This window comes from Annulohypoxylon maeteangense (genome assembly GCF_022496945.1).
Source record: "Annulohypoxylon maeteangense strain CBS 123835 unplaced genomic scaffold GGS22scaffold_20, whole genome shotgun sequence".
NCBI lineage: Eukaryota > Fungi > Ascomycota > Sordariomycetes > Xylariales > Hypoxylaceae > Annulohypoxylon > Annulohypoxylon maeteangense.
Window position 1 is genome coordinate 640,375 of NW_025953267.1, and position 18,023 is coordinate 658,397.

Here is an 18,023-nt window from a genome sequence, read left to right on the forward strand (position 1 = left end):
TGGCTATGGCTTGAAAAGTGCCCAAATATGGACGTAATCAGAATTGTTAGTACAGCAGTCGCGGGACTCGCTACATTGGAAGATTATCGAAATATAGACTGAGGCCAATGACTCTAAAGTACGAGTATTCACATTTATTACCGAAGCAGCGTATGTAACAGCCATGAGCGAGCAACCTGATCTACCTAACACCCCAACTCCAAATACATACAGTGGATGCTTCATCGGCAGTATCACGAACATGTGATATCGGCCATTAGGCATAGTATGATACAATCCATACAAGCTCTTTTCTTTTCAAATCATATCTACGAAGGGTGTGTTCCTTTGCGCCTTTAAAGGGCCTCGATCGCCCGAGCAAGAACATCGAGACTTCGCGTCCTGATGTCTTTGCCCTTTGTCTCGTCAAGCAGTGTAGCCACGTCGCTCAACATACCTAGAGGGATGTAGCAGCCTTCCTTTGCACGTTCCAAGCTCTCCTTGAGCCTGCTTGTGTGTTCCCATTCCCTAGCAGCCACTTCGGCTCTCTCGATGACACGGTTGGCAATGCCGCACATAGCCGCGCAATGCATACCAAAACTCCCCTCGGCCACGCCATCCTCCAATTTGTATAAGAAGGTGACACGTCGTTGCTGTTCATCAACATGGATCTGCATGCGTTTCGCCCTGATTTCAGGGTGGTTTTCGAACTCGGTCGCGAGGGAGTGATAATGAGTGGCGAAAAAACCGATACACCCAATATGTGTAGCGACGTGATGTAGAACGGCTTGGGCCACAGCAACACCATCATAGCTAGAAGTACCACGGCCTAGCTCGTCGAGGATGACAAGGGAACGTGGTGTAGCCTCGGAGAGGATCTTCTTAGTCTCTGATAATTCTACGAAGAACGTCGACTGTGCTGCGAAGATGTTGTCATTTGCGCCGAGTCGCGACATAATGCGATCGCAGGGGGTCAGCCTAGACGAGGTAGCCGGCACGTAGCAACCGATCTGCGCCATAATGACTGCGATGCAGGACTATGGCAAAGGTTAGCAGAAGAATCATAAATACCTGATTAGGCCGATCGCTTACCATTCGTAAAATGGTGGATTTACCGGCAGCGTTCGCACCAGTCAATAGGTTAATCTTGGCAGAATCGCCACCTAATACAATATCGTTAGGGATGAAGTCATCGACGGTGTTGAGCATGCATGGATGCCGAAGTTCCTCGAACTCTACAACGCTGCGCTCCTCGTCGATGAAGACCGGACGGCAGCTCGGCTCGCCTAGGGACGAGGATGCCTTGGCAAGACTGAGTAGGCAGTCGACCTGGGATGTGATGCGGATGGCCTGAAGCCAAGTGTCGTAGTCGACATCGAACCGTTGGAAGAGGCGCAGGGATACCTCTCGGACGAGCTGAGAGTGAGTCTCCTCCGCCTCCTGAAGTTGCCGTACAAGATCTGTGAGCTCTTTGAAGTAGTAGCGCTTGACGTTCGCGGTAGCGGACATCTGCTGCCAATCCTTGGGAACCTTGACCGACTTGGGCGCTTCGATCTGGTAAACCTCTTTTCCGACGTCGGTGAACTTTAAAGACCTGTTCTTCAACGCGGCTTTCTTCTCATCAAGCAGCGACTGAAGGTCGTCTTTGATTTCCACAATCTTGTCATGACTCTTATCAAAGTCTTCCTCGATGCCACGCTCGGGAACAAGTATCTTCTCCTCTCGAGCCCTCTTACGATCGAACGCCGTCTTCCAAAACGAAAGCGGTTCTTTGAGGTCCGGTAAGGACGAGACGAGGCGGCCAAGTAAGCCCTGTTCGGTACCAAAAGAACTCAAAAGGCCTATGGTATAGTCGATCTGCTCGAAACCCTCGAGGACCTTCACAAAATCCTCCGGTCGGCAAGCTCCTGCATGTATTCGAGAAATCAAGCGTTCGAGATCGGGCATCCTCGTCATCTGTGAGGACAGTTGTTCTCGGGCTGTCGGGTCGGCATTCAACATGTCGACAGCATCCAAACGTTCGTTAATCTTCTGGATGTTGCATAACGGATGACATACCCATTGTCGGAACAGCCGCTTGCCAAAGGGTGTCACGCAGCGGTTTAGGAGGGTGAATAGCGTTCCGTCCGAACCGCCATTTGCAGAGTTGGCGAAGATCTCGAGGTTGATGAGGGTTTGTCCGTCGAGAACCAGGGTACCGTTTTTATGAATGGGGTTATACCACGTGAAGTGGCCTTGAGAAAGCAGGTTCCGCTCGATCTTAAGCACTCTAAGGTACTGAACTAGAGCACCAAGAGCAGACATGAGCAGATCCTTTTCTCTGGCATCGACTAAAGTATCAGGCCAACGCTCCTCAGCCCCATCGGTTTCTGCGAAGTATCCGTTGGAGTCAAGTTCTCTACGGGTAAGACCAGCATCCCAAAATTCGCTACCGGACTTGAAATAATTCCATATGGTGGTGGGGGAGGTGTTATTTTTGAGAATACGCAAAGCCTTAGTGGAAATCTGCGACTTTTCCAGGAGTAACTCCCGAGGGTTCGTCTGAGCGACGAACGTCTCGAACTTAGTCAGATCGACGTCGTCTTCGAATTCGGAGATGAAGAACTGGCCGGTTGCAGCATCAACAAAAGCAATACCGAACGCCGGGTGGTCATCAACTACAGATTCCTTGATGGCTACACAGTAGGTTGCCATGTCGTCTTGAAGCATGCTGCCATCGACTAGCGTGCCACCCGTCAGAATGCAGGCAAGCTCTCGTCGGATGATCTTATCTTGCTTCTTCGCTTTAGCGTCGACCCGCTCGCGCATCTCCTTGCCCAGCGCGGTCTCCATCTGGTCAACACGGGCTACCTTGTAGCCCTTGGCGATGAACTGATTGACCCACATGTCGAGCGAGCTTTCGGGGACGCCGACCATACGCATATTGACACGATCAGTGAGCTTGAGATCGAAGAGCTGATGGCCGATAGTGGCATCGTTTTCGTACAGCTCGTAGAATTTCCCCTTCTTGAAGAAGACAACGGTGTCCCACAGCTTCTGCTTAATCTCCCAGTACTGCTTCTCGAAAGCAGAGAAATTCTTCCACGCTAGTGGGGGGACGTAGACGGTCGAGGGGTCAAAGTCTTGGTGATCTGGAGGGTTTCGGTTTATATCGTTGATTTTAGCAAGCCAGGGATAACGCTCCTCGGGCTCGCGTGTATGAGCTTTTTGCTTGCCGACAAAAGTCTTAGGTGTAGGTTGGACCGCCGTCCTTGGCTTCGCCGGTTCAATATTCTCGGGATCGTATCGCCATTGCTGTGCAGTAGATGCCGGTGCGTTGTCTGCTACTTCGTCATCATCGTCCTTGTTAGCTTGATCATCGTCGTCGCGCCTCGAGGTCTGAAGCGAGACCTGTGATCTCTTTCGAGCAGGCTGAGGTTTAGAGGTGCGTTTTCGTTTCTTGGTTGGAGCATCTGAATCATCGGATGCAACGAAATCGGCCATTTCATCTGTAATAGTCTACTGTCAAATTCCAAAGTCGCGCAAAATCAATAGATGTTTGTGCCAAAAAAAAACCATACCATCGTCGTCATCAAGAGCAACATCCTTACTTTCCTCGTAATCATCCTCTTCGTCATCGACAACTCTAGATTGCTGGCGACCACGGCGTCGCGCTTGGGAAGCCTTCAAGGATACGAAGACATCCTCGTCGTCGTCGGAAGACTCGGCGTAATTGACCGTCTTTTTAATCTACAGAAAGTAACCATTAGTATAGGATCAAGAGTGATAAGCTAGATCGAAAGGTGCTCCTTTACCTTGCGGGTTGGACTGCTCTCTGCGATGGCACGGGCGGAGGCGGGCTGCTTGACTATTGCTTTAGCGGGAATATAAGACAATGGCAGCAGATGGTTTTCATTACTTTTATCGTAGCGGCGGAGCCGTGGTTTTCTTGAGAGCTGGAGGGTTCTAGGGCATCGCTGCTAGGAACGGGGGTAACAATAGAAGGCTTCCTGTTGGACTTGGTGGTTTCCTTCAGACATGAAGGGGTGGGCGAAGAGGTCAGAGCTGGGGAGGCTTTGGAAAAGAAGCCGAGGATGGTTTGCTGGCCCTTGGCGGTGTTGGCGGAAGACGAAACTGAGCTGGGCTTTCTAGATATGGCCGAGGGTGTTCTCTTTGCTGGTGTTCGGGAATCTGCCATCTTCTCCGTTCTTAGTAAACCCAAATGAGGCAGTACTCGAAATTATTAAACCGGATTACACTATCATTCGCGTAGCTCTGGATGATAGGTAAGGTATAGGATGTTCAATCTTGATATTTACGTGAATTGGAAAGTTTGAAAAGATTTGTGTACTATTACTCTCATGACAATTTCTGTCGGAAATCTGTTGAAAGTCTGGATTACTTTCCAATTGAACCTCCCTAGCAGCCTAGGAATTCAATTAAACCTTAGACACATGGACGCGACTTGGTCTGAGTTCCCGTGTACCCTGTCCGCCCGCGTCGCCATGCGCATATCCTAGTAAGTACCTCCGTACCGAAGATATGCTACTACAGTAGTACCTAGTATGTATGTAGTAGGTACTAGGTAGGTACACAATGACCAAGATTTACCCCGGTAAGATCCTATTCGTAATATTATTTCACGACGCGCAATACCGGCACTCACGAAGCCTCAGAATTAAGTAGGTATAATCAAGCTATTATTCGCCATATTTAATATACGTGTATTTACAATCTTCACTTTCGCCTTGCCCAATCCTGAAGTTCCAAATTGGGTATCATCCATCCTTACAGAATCCTAAGACCTATATTTCTATATAGGACCTTAAGTACGACCTTTTTTCTGATCTTTTGGATTCTTCTTAGGCTGCGGCTCTTGCTTGGCCGCCTCCCCAACAAGCGGCTCGGTGCAGTAGTCTGCATCAGCTATCTGAGGTCCATTAAGAGGCCCTGCGAGGGCGTATGGCTTGATTGTTCGGCGCGCACCGTCGACCACAATATTTGCTTTCATCTCGGGTTCAAGGCATTCAACCACGATACGACCGTTGTAGTCAAACGCGGACATTAATACCCAGGCGTTGATACCAGTCATCTCGATACGAGCCTGATACGGATTGACCCATCGTGGGAGCGACGGGAGCACGTCCTCTTTGGGGTTGAAAGGTCTACCATCAATATAATTTTCCAATATGCAGTTAAGCATCTCTTTGACAGCTGCAAAGCAGCGCTCACCCGACGTGTGTTCGCCACGGGCCATCGGGGCCATCATTGCGGGACACCGTGACGCGGACCTGGTGTTGATACCCCCAAATGCGAGAACATCTATAAATTGCGTCATGATTCGTCTCTTGCGAAGATCAATGGCTTCGCATCTACCGTTGTCTGAAGCTTCCATCGCACGGCGCGGGTCATATACCTCATACATCCGAAGCCTATCGTAGATACCGCTAGAGGCCACGGTCTCCTCGGAGTACCAAACAATCGTGAGCCAGTCCGATCCGAACTTATCCTCGACCCAGATCGGCCAAATCGCCCAAGGTTTCTTCTTAAGTTCCGAATGGTACTTGTACGTTCTTTCTTGGAGACCTGTGAAAATCTTCTCAAACATATTATCTCTGTCATCCTTTTTTTTGCCGAGCAGCTTCTTCGCGGCGTCATCCTTGTTATCGTCGATAGCCGGTCTATCGGCACTCCACAAGTCGGGGCCATTGGGAGGTACGACCTCGACTAGATTCTGAACTTCCTCTGGGAGGCATCTCCAAAGGTGTTCGGTCGCGATATCCATAGCACATGGAGTAATTGGAGCGTTATGAGCAAGTTGGAGAGAGGTTAGTCCAAACATGGCTTGGTGCGCCTGATCGACGTAAGACGGAATTGGAATGTCTCTCTTGCGTCTCTTGCCCTGCGGTATATGATTGTAGGTCCCATCGTTCAACGTCCACCCAGGGCCCACTCGTATCTCGTAATCTTCTACCGACGCAATGTCTCTTTTTAATGACGTGTTGAGCTGGCCGTTCGCGGGCTTGTCGCTCGTTTCGCCTGCTGGGGAGCTCATCTTGTTTCAGCTGACAGAACCGCAAGTGAAGAAACGGTGGAGTAAAGCAACAAGGGATGAAAAAGTGGCTGGATATAGAATAAGATTGATTTTAAAATGGTATTTCCTGGTAAGTACGTTGTCGGTAGAGAATGCGGAATGTGTTAGCCTTTTGACTACAAGGCAATAATCAGTGCTTATGCCAATTATACATTCCTAAGATCGAAGACTTAGACGTTGTCTTCAACCGAATTCAGGTAGGTTTTCTTTGTTCCTTAGATATCTAAACCTGTATTAAACCAAGATTTAAGTTATACTTTTGTTCTTATTGATGATTTCGGATTTAGACCAACTAGGGAAACAATGACATTTCCTTCTATCTCTTTCATCCTCGTGAACAGCCACAAGGTAGAATAATGAAACGACCTTGGGCTACCAGAGAGTTCACATGATGTTTCTCCAAACGTAGATAAGTATAGAGATTCTCAAGAGGCGAATCGATATTTCGAATACACCGTAAGTTGAATCTGTCTACCTACCTAGGTAGAGGTATTAATGGGTGATGTATCGACTTATACGTAGACACTTACAAAGATTTTAGCGTTTTTAATAATGATTTGAGAGGTACTTGTTACTTAATTCATTATAATGTTATAATACCTAGTACCTACCTACCTACCAAGGTAGTTGTATAGGTACTTAGCACAAGGTTAAGTACCTAGGTAGGTATGACATCCAATCCTTGCCTCGACGGTTGTAAATGCGTTCCAATGTTGGTAACCAATTCAACGGATTATTAACCTTGGATGACTATGTACTACCTAAGCAACCTTGGAAATTTACCTAGGTAGGTGCTAGGTACCTATGTAGGACTCCCGAGATCGTCTTGAGTGTCGTTAACTAGGTTACTACTTTTAACAAACTACTTACCTGTTTCAATGAAAAATCTCGGGCAGTAGTGTCGGAATAGAAGGTGACTAGAAGTCTATACCCCGTGTCTAAAGGGTATACAACCCTCGAAATAGTACATGATGCTTGCAGTGTATTTTTATTCTAGTCACAAATATCTACTGTTACCTACGTATAGAAGCTGGATTTTAATCAGTTGAAAATCCGCATGTTAAGTACCTACCTGGGCCGCATCCTAAGTTACCTCTTAAACTCCGTCCATTGCATCTCCTACCTTGGTATCTTCTATGTCACATAGCCTCTTCCCCCCCGAGGCCGGAGATAATTATTATAGGCGATGGTGACAATTTGCCGGTGCTTCCTACGCGAGGGTATATTATTCGACTTGGTCTCGGTTAGTTGGTTACCTAGGAAGATTCGTCCACCATTAGGAGCCATTGCTGGGAGGGATATCCACCACGTCGTTGCGGAAATAAGCGGGAATAATCGGGAATGCCCATATCCCGATTCAAATCTTTCCGGAAGCCTGCATGTGTCGATCGCTCGGGGATGCCATGTCTAATGTTGGTGCTCGTCACTTCGAGGCTCTTCCGTTATTAGGAAATACGTGCTCGATATACCTAGATAGGAAATGCTGTATTAGTATTATTGTTAGATCATCGACACCCTTAAACCTACACCGCTTCGATTCATGTCTCACATGCTTTGTTAGACTTACCTCACTTGTATATACCTGACAGAGATTACCAAGGTCCTTGGTAGAACCCTATGAAGCTTACAAAGTATCCCAATAGGCTGGAAAGGTTGTTTAGGCTATCACATCGGCGCCCTCCTGTAAATTAACGACTCGTATGTGTATTAATTTTGCGTACTTGGGGCGTGATGGAGATGACGTGTGGCCGCGACGGGCTGGCTTCCGCAACAGCTGACGAACGGGAAGGCCATCTGGCCCGAGACAATCCAATATCACAGAAGTGTAGGCTGGAGTCACCTGGTATGATAGCAGAAGACTCGTCCGCTACCGAAGCGCAGAGGATAATTACATACGAAGGGACGGTTGATGACCTACCACCGCCTAACGCCAGTACCCCTATCACCTACCTCTACTTGACGTTCGACACCCCGGTAGCCGGCCCGGACCTGGGGAATCCACAATTAGATCGTGAGAACCTTCCGGCATGTCCTGACCTCTCGCGATACACGGATCCGCTAAGCTGGCCTTGGGCGCGCAAAGGGGTTATGGTGGCTATATCTTGCGTTGCAACCTGTTTCACTGCATACGCGGCCGGCGCATATTCCGAATCCGTAGATTTGATCGCTGCGGACCTCAAGACGACCCGCGAGGGCGCGTTGGTTGGTGTAACGACCTTCTGCCTTGGTTTCGCCATCGCCCCCATGGTCTTAGCTCCGTTTTCGGAAATAAACGGCCGCTATCCCGTCTTCGCCATTGCCGGAATTCTCTTCGTAGTTTTCCAGGCGGTATGCGGAGTGGTTAGAAACTTAGCAGGTATGCTGATCGCTCGTTTTCTCAAGGGCGTCGGCGGAAGTGTGTTTAGCACTATGGTGGGAGGCGTCATTGCCGACATGTACGAAAAGGAGGGCCGCAACACACCGATGGCGCTATTTAGCGGAGCTGTCCTCGTTGGTACCGGCCTTGGGCCTTTGGTGGCGGCTGTTATGGTTCAAAGATGGGGAAAGGATGGAGATAAATGGAAATGGATATTTTGGCATCAGGGTAAGTTTTGCTCTTAGCTCGCAGTCTGGAATGGATTTATATCTCCGTTGAAACTAAGTGCTATGAAAGCGTCTACTAACCTGTGTGTGTTGTAGTCATTATCGACTTTATCTTGATGGTCGCCGTGGTGGCTTTTTTTAATGAGAGTCGTGGATCGGTGCTTCTTTGTAGGAAAGCGAAGGTTTTGAACATGTGGTATACGAAGATAGAGGAGAAGGGTGTTTTTGGAGTGTGTGTTGCCGAGTTAAATATAGATCCTGGAGTTGTACCAAGATCTACGATGGCGTCCACAGAAAAACATATATCACCACCTGGACTAAAATATCGAGCTAGGTTAAGGGGGGATGTGCGCTTACAGAGGATTAGATGGATCGTGAAAGAGGACGAACACAAAACATCTATCGCTACAATGGTGACCGTGTCGTTGTTTAGGCCGTTCCTGCTACTCTTTACCGAACCGATCGTTTTCTTCTTCTCGCTATGGGTGTCTTTCGCATGGGCTATCCTATACTTAACATTCGGGTCCATACCACTCGTATTTCAACGGCAATATGGATTCAATGTCGAGCAGTCTGGTTACGTGTTCACGGCGATGATCATAGGCTCCATATTCTCGACGATTATCGGTATATGTCAAGAAAGCATGCTTAAGCATCCAAGGTGGCAGTCTAGATCGGACAACTCTGACGTGGAAAGCTCAGAAAACAGCTCGGAGAATTTGGAAGAAAACGCGGGAAGAACCGGATTTTGGGTCTTCGCGAGGAGGAGATTCCCGGTCGAATCCCCAGAATCACGACTGTATTTCGCCTGCTTCACTTCAGTGCTGCTTCCGGCGGGCCTCTTCCTATTTGGGTTTGCGGCTCAGCCGTCGATTCATTGGATGGTCCCCGCCTTTGCGATATTCCTGGCCACGATGGGTATATTCTACGTTTATTTAGCTACGTTCAACTACCTCGCGGATATATACCAAACATACGCGTCTTCAGCGTTAGCAGCACAGTCGTTTTGCCGTAACGTGCTTGGCGGCGCGTTCCCTCTCGTCACGGCACCGTTGATCCGAAATCTAGGTGAAGACGCAACGGGTGGGCTGTTGGGGGGGATTGCTACGGTGTTAACTGTTGTCCCGTGGGTGCTGGTTTTGTTCGGAGAAAAGATCCGAGGAAGAAGTTCGTTTGCTATTGTAAGTTCCTTGATGAGTATTTGCGCATCGAGTTCGATTGCTAATCATGAGTAGGCGCTTGAGCGCAAATGAAATTGTAAGTACAGAAGAGGAACGAACGAATGAATCGATGAAATGGATGAAAAGGACGGGAAGATACGGATATAGAAATGACTCGCATATGCCTATTTATAGAAGCGCGTATTTAAATAAGTATTTTTTCTAAAGTGGTATATGCATATAAAACATATTACTGCCCCGCGGTCTGGCGCCGCCCCCTCCTAATGACGATTTTCGATTCTCACATTTCACGTTTCCCATTTCCTATTTCCTAACCCCATCAAATATCTTCCCCGACTCAGACAGATATTTCAAGCACACCAAATTCTGTGGCGTTTATTATTATTGCGCATACAATGGATGAGTTCACGAAGATATCCGGGCCCGTTCCAAAGGACTTCGACGCGGAAAATGCAGACAATCTTGAAGACGTAAGATCCGAAAACCTGAAAATTCTCTACTCTGCCCAACCTGTTCGATAACTGACATGAACCAATTTTTATTAGATTGAGAAGCAGTTCGCAGTCAAAGGTTTGCATCACGTAAAGGTCCATCTACCAACCGCCATGCAATATTCTGACTTGAAGCAACCGTCACTATAGCGGTTCAGCACTTGGAGACGTACTGGGCTATCTTAGGGAAGGTCAAGGGATCATCCCTACGGCTGACAAAGATGGACGACGAGATCTATACCCATCTAAAAACCGAATTTCCCGATTTCGATCCCGCAGCAACTATAAATGAAGACGAGATGAAGAGCAAGTCAGGCAAGGAACGGTGGCGAAAGTTCTTGATGGCTTACGACAAGAGAGTCGACGACTACAACTTCGGTACTATGTTGCGAACGAGCCCCAACGTTGAATATGAACAGGACACAACAATATTCGGTACCAAATTCACTCCAATGGCCTCGAATAACCAAGTATCCCGTCCCGCTAACGTGTTCTATATTTTTAGTTCCTAGGATGCAATTCTATGCCATCGAGATAGCGAGGAATAAGGCTGGTCTGAACGACTGGGTGTATGAGAAGGCCAAAGGTATTGGAAAGCCATAGAGGGGACCATTTTTGTTGGCCGTATAAACAGCAGAACACCTCAGAGTTGTTCCCATTCCGTGCGATCCGTAACGACATGAATAAATAGTCGCCACGTCGAGGTTCGAGAGCTTCTACGCACGATCAATGGTACGGCGACCAACTTGTGCTGTCGGAGCTATGCAAATTCGCATGGGAAGACTGTAGTATTGTGCATTAAGGGTACGCGGAATTGCGCCACCTGGACCGAAATACCTAAATTAGGATCCTAGGAACGCTTGCAATGGGTAAAAGCGTAAATAGACGATTGGTCTCAAATACTAGTTGGGTTCCTTAGGTAGACGTAGGTCTTTCTACACTGGAAGATTTGACGTACCGTACCTACCTAATTATCTAGTAACTGTTCCCTTTTTTGTTGCTCTGCTTTACTGCTTTACTTATCTACTCCTAGTACTAGCGCTGTTTCTTCGTAGCAACAAAGGTCGAACTTGGACAAAGCCATTCGCGATCGGGACAGCTAATTCGAAACTGGCCTACATAAAATAAAGGTAGGTAAGATTGTTTGCACGACAATATTATTCTCAAATCAAATTGTCCCTACTAAAATGCCAGAACAACTAGCGTAACCAATACACGAGTTCAACTTGTATTTCGTTATGACAATCGCCTTGCCAAAGCATCGAAAAGTCATTTGGCGTAACTGGTTGATTTTCACATCGACAAAATATCCCGGATGTGTCCCGGCCACCACCGCAAATGGATTCCTCAAGGAAACAACAGCAACAACAACAACAAGGACAACACTCACCGTCGCTTAAACACCTATTCACCTTCACTACATGGCGACACTGCGGGCCACTGACTGCTGGCTTAATATCTTCCTTATTTTCAGGCGCCTTAAGGACGTCTTTGGCCATTCTGATTGGAAAGATATTCGGGGTCATCTCTGAATTCGGGTCCGGACAACTGAGTGGACCTGATACTCTTGGCCAAGTTTCGTCCTGGTGCATCATCCTGACTCTCATCGGCGGAGCTGGATGGCTTGTCAATTTTGCCTTTATGTTTTCATGGATCCTCTTTAGCGAATTGCAGGCGAAAAACATTCGCCAAAGAATATTCCGCGCCATGCTGAGGAAGGATATGGAATGGTTTGACAGCCAGGAAGATGGCGTAGCTAGCTTACTCGTGAGAATGCAAACGTATGATACTCCCATCTCACGCAATTTTCGATTTTGGAGTGATTGCTAATAACTTAGTAGACAGACCCGGGAGCTTCAGATGGCATCGTCGGTCGCACTCGGTTCCTTAGCCGCGGAGATAGCGACCTCCATCGCAAGTCTTGTCGTGGCTTTTCGTGGCTCGTGGAAACTCACGCTTGTGCTTCTCGCTACCGTACCGATATCTGTCGTAGTACTTGCTATGCTAAGCCGCACCCTCAAATTAGCCATACAGGCACAGAAGCGGGAGCTCAGCCGAGCGTCAAAATACGCGATTTCCGCTATCGCTGCCATAGATCTTGTAAAGGCTTTCAACGCTAACGATCATGAAACATGGCAGTATCTTCAGGCCATCCGGCGCTCTATGAATAAATATTTGGTTCAGGCGAGAGCAGCCGCATGCCAATCAGGCTACGTCAAGCTCTGGATAGATGGAATGTTCGTTATTGGGTTCTATTACGGCGTTGTTCTCGTCAACGAAGGGTTGAGCCCGGGAAATGTCGTGACGACGTTCTACGCTGCTCTTGCTGCGTTACAGGCTTTCGAGGCTTTCATACCCATGTACATGGCTCTAGCAAGGGGCATGTCCGCTGGCCAAGCACTATATTTTATTGCCTACGACACGGATAGTGGGCGAAGGATCCACAGAATGATTGGTAATTACCGCCCAGAAGAATGTTTCGGTTATATCAAGATTAGCGACGTGAGTTCTACTATTGTTTCAACTCCATTCTATTTTCCTTTTTTTTTTTTTTTTTTTTTTTTTTTTTTAAACTTGCCCTGAACTGATTTATTGAAGGTTAACTTTGCCTACCCGTCAAACTCGTCGAAGATCGTATTGGAAAATGTCTCCCTCTCCTTCGAACCGGGTCAGCTATGTTTCGTCCTTGGACGAAGTGGCTCTGGAAAGAGTACGCTAGGTAATCTGCTATTGAAATTCTACGAACCGCTCAGCGGTGATATCTTCGTTGACGGCTATGCGCTTAATAGCCTCGACACGGAATGGGTTCGGAACAATATCACTTTGATTCAACAAGCAAACGTGCTCTTTAACGATACTTTCTCAATGAACATAGCCATGGGCTGCAGGAATCCTATTCAGGTATCTAAAACAGAGGTCAAAGCTGCGTGCGAAACAGCTCTGCTCCAATCAACGCTGGCTACTCTCCCGAACGGTCTAAATACGTATGTGGGCGCCGGCGGCCATGATCTCAGCGGCGGACAGAAGCAACGATTGGCCCTTGCGAGAGCGAAAATTCGTGACCCCCCGGTGCTTATCCTCGATGAAGTAACTAGCGGACTCGATCCTGTTAGTCGAAGTCTCGTCATGGACGCCATAAGACAGTGGCGACGTGGTAAGACAACTATTATCGTTACCCATGAAGTTGCGCAGATCAAAGACGACGACTTCGTTTATGTCATGGATGGTGCATGCGTCATACAGGAAGGCCTCCGTGAATACTTGCAGAGGCAGAAAGACGGGGTGTTCGCAACCCTGGCCGCCTCGGCAACTGGAATAGACGGGATAAACCAAGGAAAAGAGCCAGAAGAAGGAATTTCTTACTCGAAAAGCACTTCCCCGCAACGGCGTGATGCTTACTTTTGGCCGTTCGAGAATCAGGATGACCATCGCTACCTAGCGCGTAGGACTACGTTAGGTGTCGGGGCCACTGTTATGCAGGCACAGCAATTTTTGAACCAGAGTCCCTGGAATGGAGAAGATGATCCAGCTACACTTCGGACGGGTGAGTCAGCAGCTCGAAGTAGGCTTTTACACCTCCAAGAACTGGGGAATACGGTGCAAGATAACCGCCGTGGTCATGTCTACGAGAACCGACGACCGGCCTTAACGGTTAGCGATACGTATGCAAGTAACTCCGAGTCCAATATTAAAAATAACAACCTCGACGAAGCGACGTGGGACGAAAAACAGACGAAAGGCTTGCCGCTACTGGCAATTTACAAGACTGTTTGGCCGTGCTTGACAGCAAAGGAAAGGGTCTTCCTTATTATCGGATTCGTCACTTGTGTCGTCGTTGCGGGCTCAGTCCCTGCTTTTTCTGTTGTATTCGCAAACCTTCTGGCAGTGTTGTATTCGAGCGGAGATAAGATGGCCTCCGGTCAGAGATGGGCTTTGTACTTACTTCTTATCGCTTTGGCTGGGGCTATATCGACGCTCACTAGCCAATATATGATGCAATGGGCAGGCCAGGCCTGGGTAAACGCTTTGCGGATGCAAGCGTTTAGCAGGGTCCTAAGACAGCCAAAGACGTGGTTCGAGAAGCCAATGCACTCCACCATCCGCATCAACGAATGCATGGATAGGAATGCAGAAGAGATGAGAAATCTCCTTGGTCGATTCGCTCCTCAATTGCTAGTCGTCGTCGTCATGATATCTGCCACCATCATCTGGGCTGTAATTATATCATGGAGGCTCACTCTTGTAAGCCTCGGGAGCGCCCCGCTCCTCATAGCAGCCACAAAAGGTTATGCTTTCGTGTCGACGAAGTGGGAGACCCGATGTAATAGAGCTATCGAGAATACGATTGCGGTTTTGACTGAGACTTTCCTTAATATACGCGTCGTTCGAGCCCTTACATTGGAAAGCTTCTTCTGCACGAAACATGACGCGTCTATATATCAGGCATTTGATCTCGGTATTAAGAAGGCCATCTGGACTGCCACCCTTTTCGCTTGCTGGCAATCTATATTCTGGTTTATGATGGCCTTAATATTCTGGTACGCGACTGTGCTCCTGACTATTAACAGTGCAGTCACCGTACATGATATTTTGCAAGTTGTCAATTTACTTGTTTTGGGTCTCACTACTGCTTCTAACATATTAAACTCGGTACCAAGCATTGCTGCCTCACAAGCTACAGCCTCACAGCTCCTCCATTACGCGAATCTACCCGTTGAATCGTCTCATGAATCGAAAGGCAGGTCTAAGCTGATACACCCTTTTCCTATTCTAATGAACGGCCTGTCATTTACTTATCCTTCGACGAACCGCGCTGTCCTTCGCAATATATCTTTAAGTTTCGACACCGGAACGTCAACCGCTATTGTCGGCCCCTCGGGTTGTGGCAAGAGCACTATAGCGTCCGTGATTTTGGGTCTGTATGAACCAGACACTCCGGCTGGGAAACAGAGCTCTGAAGAGCAAGGGCAGCTAAGCTTCGGCTTTACACCGATCTCCAAGATCAATATATCGAGCTTGCGAAACCATATCGGTTACGTTCCGCAGACACCGTTTCTGTTCCCTGCCAGTCTCGCGGAAAATATTTTCTACGGTTTACCAGAAGAGTCGCCGCTGCGGAGCCCGAAAAATCTCGAGAGGGCGACTAGAGAAGCGGGTATCTACGATTTCGTTCATAGCCTGGCGACTGGCTTCGACACTGTCGTCGGCGACGGTGGACAAGCGCTTAGCGGTGGACAAGCACAACGGATCTGTATCGCTAGGGCCTTGGCTAGGAGGCCAAAAATCTTGCTACTTGATGAACCTACAAGCGCTTTAGATGCAGAGAGTGCCGAGGCAGTGAGACACACGATAGAGTCCGTGATACACTCTGCTAAAACTAGCATTTACGGTAACGGAAACGGGTTCGATATTTTCGCTACTAATCACCTGAGGAACCAAGAACTTTCTGTTATAGTAATCACACATAGCAAGGAGATGATGCGCATGGCGGATCGCGTCGTAGTGATTGACCAAGGAAATGTGGTGGAAACCGGTTCCTACGACGAATTATTCCAAATGAGGGGCAAATTCGCCGAACTTGTAAGCGATGGCGTTTGGATAGGAGAAAGTCATGCGAGGCCATATAATGCAGGAGGAAAGGCGGGTTATAGCGTTCCCAATGACCTCCCTCTTCGTCAAATAGATGTGCCGGATGCAAACGAACCTGTTATGACGCCGAGGTGGGCCAGCGTTCGAAATACGTATTGGACTGATGATCGAGGCCCTTCTACCGGTCTCATGAGCCCCCTTACGAGCCCGTTTGGTATACCTTCTCGAAGAAAGGAGCATAAAGGCGGTGGGAGTGCCTAATGAATTAGGTTATAGCACTAGTATGCATCCCTTTTCTTTTCGTGTTACGACGGCCTAAAATAATGGCTCTTAAAATGCTGGGTACGAAGATAACTATGTGATTGTTGAATTTCTCTTATGGCTATCTTTGGGCTAGTTGCTTAAGTGCTTCCTCAGATGAGTTTACTAACAATCCTGACAATATTTGTTTACGAGTCTGCCCAACGTTAACACGGAACTTTAGCCTGGAGGATTCTTTAAAGGCTCACCCATCCCATAGTGGCGGACCCGGGATGGTGTAATTCTGCACAACGCGTTAAGCTAGGACCACATGATCGGACTGAAGGAACCTCACTGTTGATGTCTTTATCTCATCTGAATAGATATCGATTCGAATCGACGGATCTGTATTTACAACTCCTTTAGCCAAATCAAATGGTCTGAGTGTGAAGATACATACCGTCCTCCTTATAGGATCCAGGAAACTTAGCGAAGTACTCCGGTGATGGCACGGCTGTTCCGGTACCTGTGATATTCAAGTGTGCGCACTCGGGGTAGAATTGGGGCCTGTTCTCGATGTGGATACTCAGTATTTCATGCCTGATGATATACAGTCCTGGTTTTATGGTAGACGGAATCGTGACAGGCCATAAGTCTGGGGAGCCATCCCAATTCTGGAACTTCTTTTGATACCAGATGCCTTCTATAATGGTACCCTCAAGCAATCCCGCTTCCCATATTTTAAAAAAGCTCAAGTCGTTCACGTTTACATCTTCACAGGACGCGCCGCAGTCGGCGAGCCATACGGACATCGGCCCATAGGGATGTAGCCAATACCAATACACAGCTGTTATATTGTCCCCAGCTGCGATAGGGATGTACGATGGTGGCGCCGTGCCCGGATTGTTGCACGCAAGACCAGTATCGTTCACGAAGAAAATAGGGTCAATGCTCGCCCACACTCTCTGTATCATCCAAGGCTGACCTTCCTGTTCTGCCAAAGGGTCATCTGGATTGTATCTGTAGGCTTTATTTTAGTGACATGTCCGCTATATTTTGAAACAAAGCGGGCTAGTCGATTTGGTATTTTAATAACCTGAGGACTTACCCCCTATACCACGTATCGCCAACGGTGTAGTTTGTGAGACCTCCGTGAGCAGCGACCGAGCTCGTTAACAGCACCAGGGCTGTTATTGCACAGACAATCGCCATTTCAAGATATATATTACAGGCAACGAGGCACATGCGATGAAATGGACGTCTGAAACAGTATCATTATGGCCTCGTCGCAAGTTGGGAAATTTACGGGGGCCTACCACAGCAACTACCGGCTGCCAAGAACCTGGGGAAGTTCGCCGCACTTACTGGTGGTCCTTGATCCCTCTTGGAAGTAGGGGCGGATTCTCCGGACAGACCTAACATGATTCGTGGACTCAGTTGTGAGGCGCTTTAACCACGTGCGGTAATTCGGAGCGTCTATATAGGTAGAAATTCGATGCTACCCCAACCGTCCGGCTATTTGCAGGGCTGTCGACTTCGGATCTTCGGTTTTCGTAAAATCCAAGTCTAAGAATAGGAACATGGAAATTATCCACCCTTGAAGAAAGTTACGGTCTGACATTGCTTTTCACCTGTTTTCCGATTCCTGTTCTAGCCGTGAGAAAACATATTAGCCATCAAATTTCTAAAATAATTCAAGAGGCGAAGGAACGACATGCAGGGACAAGAATCAATTTGATATACTAAATGGCTTGAAAGTATCAGCACTAGGTACCTACCTAAGTACCTGCCACATTTTGGGAGTTCAATAATTATAAGATACCTATACATGAACCTCGGCAAAAGAGATCAATCTACAACATTAACAACACTCTCACCCTCACCCGT

General features: G+C 47.9%; 6 protein-coding genes across 6 annotated transcripts; 3 read left to right on the forward strand and 3 right to left on the reverse strand.

The window, feature by feature from the left end:
- Positions 1 to 99: 99 nt before the first annotated feature.
- On the reverse strand, positions 100 to 4,408 carry GGS22DRAFT_74423 (DNA mismatch repair protein Msh6). The gene is made up of 5 exons (XM_047967985.1): positions 3,878 to 4,408; positions 3,774 to 3,818; positions 3,540 to 3,708; positions 1,072 to 3,467; positions 100 to 1,016 (listed from the first exon to the last, which is right to left on the reverse strand). The coding sequence occupies exons 1-5, from the start codon at positions 4,154 to 4,156 to the stop codon at positions 336 to 338; spliced, it is 3,570 nt and encodes a 1,189-aa protein (XP_047815226.1). The 5' UTR covers positions 4,157 to 4,408; the 3' UTR covers positions 100 to 335.
- A 197-nt stretch (positions 4,409 to 4,605) lies between these two features.
- On the reverse strand, positions 4,606 to 6,179 carry GGS22DRAFT_173085 (uncharacterized protein). The gene has a single exon (XM_047962868.1). It carries the CDS (start codon positions 6,011 to 6,013, stop codon positions 4,784 to 4,786), a length of 1,230 nt encoding a protein of 409 aa, XP_047815227.1. The 5' UTR covers positions 6,014 to 6,179; the 3' UTR covers positions 4,606 to 4,783.
- Positions 6,180 to 7,783: 1,604 nt separating this feature from the next.
- GGS22DRAFT_192482 (MFS general substrate transporter) lies at positions 7,784 to 9,888 on the forward strand (the record flags this gene model as incomplete). Its single annotated transcript, XM_047965270.1, has 3 exons — positions 7,784 to 8,636; positions 8,732 to 9,816; positions 9,871 to 9,888. The coding sequence occupies 3 exons, from the start codon at positions 7,784 to 7,786 to the stop codon at positions 9,886 to 9,888; spliced, it is 1,956 nt and encodes a 651-aa protein (XP_047815228.1).
- A 231-nt stretch (positions 9,889 to 10,119) lies between these two features.
- Positions 10,120 to 11,531, forward strand: GGS22DRAFT_173093 (DUF757-domain-containing protein). Its single transcript, XM_047962869.1, has 5 exons — positions 10,120 to 10,286; positions 10,362 to 10,386; positions 10,458 to 10,742; positions 10,813 to 11,437; positions 11,511 to 11,531. Exons 1-4 carry the CDS (start codon positions 10,212 to 10,214, stop codon positions 10,908 to 10,910), a joined length of 483 nt encoding a protein of 160 aa, XP_047815229.1. The 5' UTR covers positions 10,120 to 10,211; the 3' UTR covers positions 10,911 to 11,437; positions 11,511 to 11,531.
- GGS22DRAFT_74453 (P-loop containing nucleoside triphosphate hydrolase protein) lies at positions 11,242 to 16,362 on the forward strand. The gene is made up of 4 exons (XM_047967986.1): positions 11,242 to 11,437; positions 11,511 to 12,088; positions 12,149 to 12,809; positions 12,906 to 16,362. The coding sequence occupies exons 2-4, from the start codon at positions 11,646 to 11,648 to the stop codon at positions 16,155 to 16,157; spliced, it is 4,356 nt and encodes a 1,451-aa protein (XP_047815230.1). The 5' UTR covers positions 11,242 to 11,437; positions 11,511 to 11,645; the 3' UTR covers positions 16,158 to 16,362.
- A 205-nt stretch (positions 16,363 to 16,567) lies between these two features.
- Positions 16,568 to 17,348, reverse strand: GGS22DRAFT_192485 (glycoside hydrolase family 61 protein; the record flags this gene model as incomplete). Its single annotated transcript, XM_047965271.1, has 2 exons — positions 16,568 to 17,156; positions 17,245 to 17,348. The coding sequence occupies 2 exons, from the start codon at positions 17,346 to 17,348 to the stop codon at positions 16,568 to 16,570; spliced, it is 693 nt and encodes a 230-aa protein (XP_047815231.1).
- Between the last annotated feature and the right edge of the window lie 675 nt (positions 17,349 to 18,023).

Bases quoted from the DNA above. Each gene is read 5' to 3' on its own strand.
- GGS22DRAFT_74423 (XM_047967985.1), bottom strand. From the start codon at position 4,156: ATGGCAGATTCCCGAACACCAGCAAAGAGAACACCCTCGGCCATATCT. The intron at 3,819-3,877 runs GTAATGAAAACC...ATAGTCAAGCAG, and splicing joins GCTCCGCCGCTACGATAAAA to CCCGCCTCCGCCCGTGCCAT. The intron at 1,017-1,071 runs GTAAGCGATCGG...CCTTTGCCATAG, and splicing joins AATCCACCATTTTACGAATG to TCCTGCATCGCAGTCATTAT.
- GGS22DRAFT_173085 (XM_047962868.1), bottom strand. From the start codon at position 6,013: ATGAGCTCCCCAGCAGGCGAAACGAGCGACAAGCCCGCGAACGGCCAG.
- GGS22DRAFT_173093 (XM_047962869.1), top strand. From the start codon at position 10,212: ATGGATGAGTTCACGAAGATATCCGGGCCCGTTCCAAAGGACTTCGAC. The intron at 10,287-10,361 runs GTAAGATCCGAA...AATTTTTATTAG, and splicing joins ATGCAGACAATCTTGAAGAC to ATTGAGAAGCAGTTCGCAGT. The intron at 10,387-10,457 runs GTTTGCATCACG...CCGTCACTATAG, and splicing joins GAAGCAGTTCGCAGTCAAAG to CGGTTCAGCACTTGGAGACG.
- GGS22DRAFT_74453 (XM_047967986.1), top strand. From the start codon at position 11,646: ATGGATTCCTCAAGGAAACAACAGCAACAACAACAACAAGGACAACAC. The intron at 12,089-12,148 runs GTATGATACTCC...ATAACTTAGTAG, and splicing joins TTACTCGTGAGAATGCAAAC to ACAGACCCGGGAGCTTCAGA. The intron at 12,810-12,905 runs GTGAGTTCTACT...GATTTATTGAAG, and splicing joins GTTATATCAAGATTAGCGAC to GTTAACTTTGCCTACCCGTC.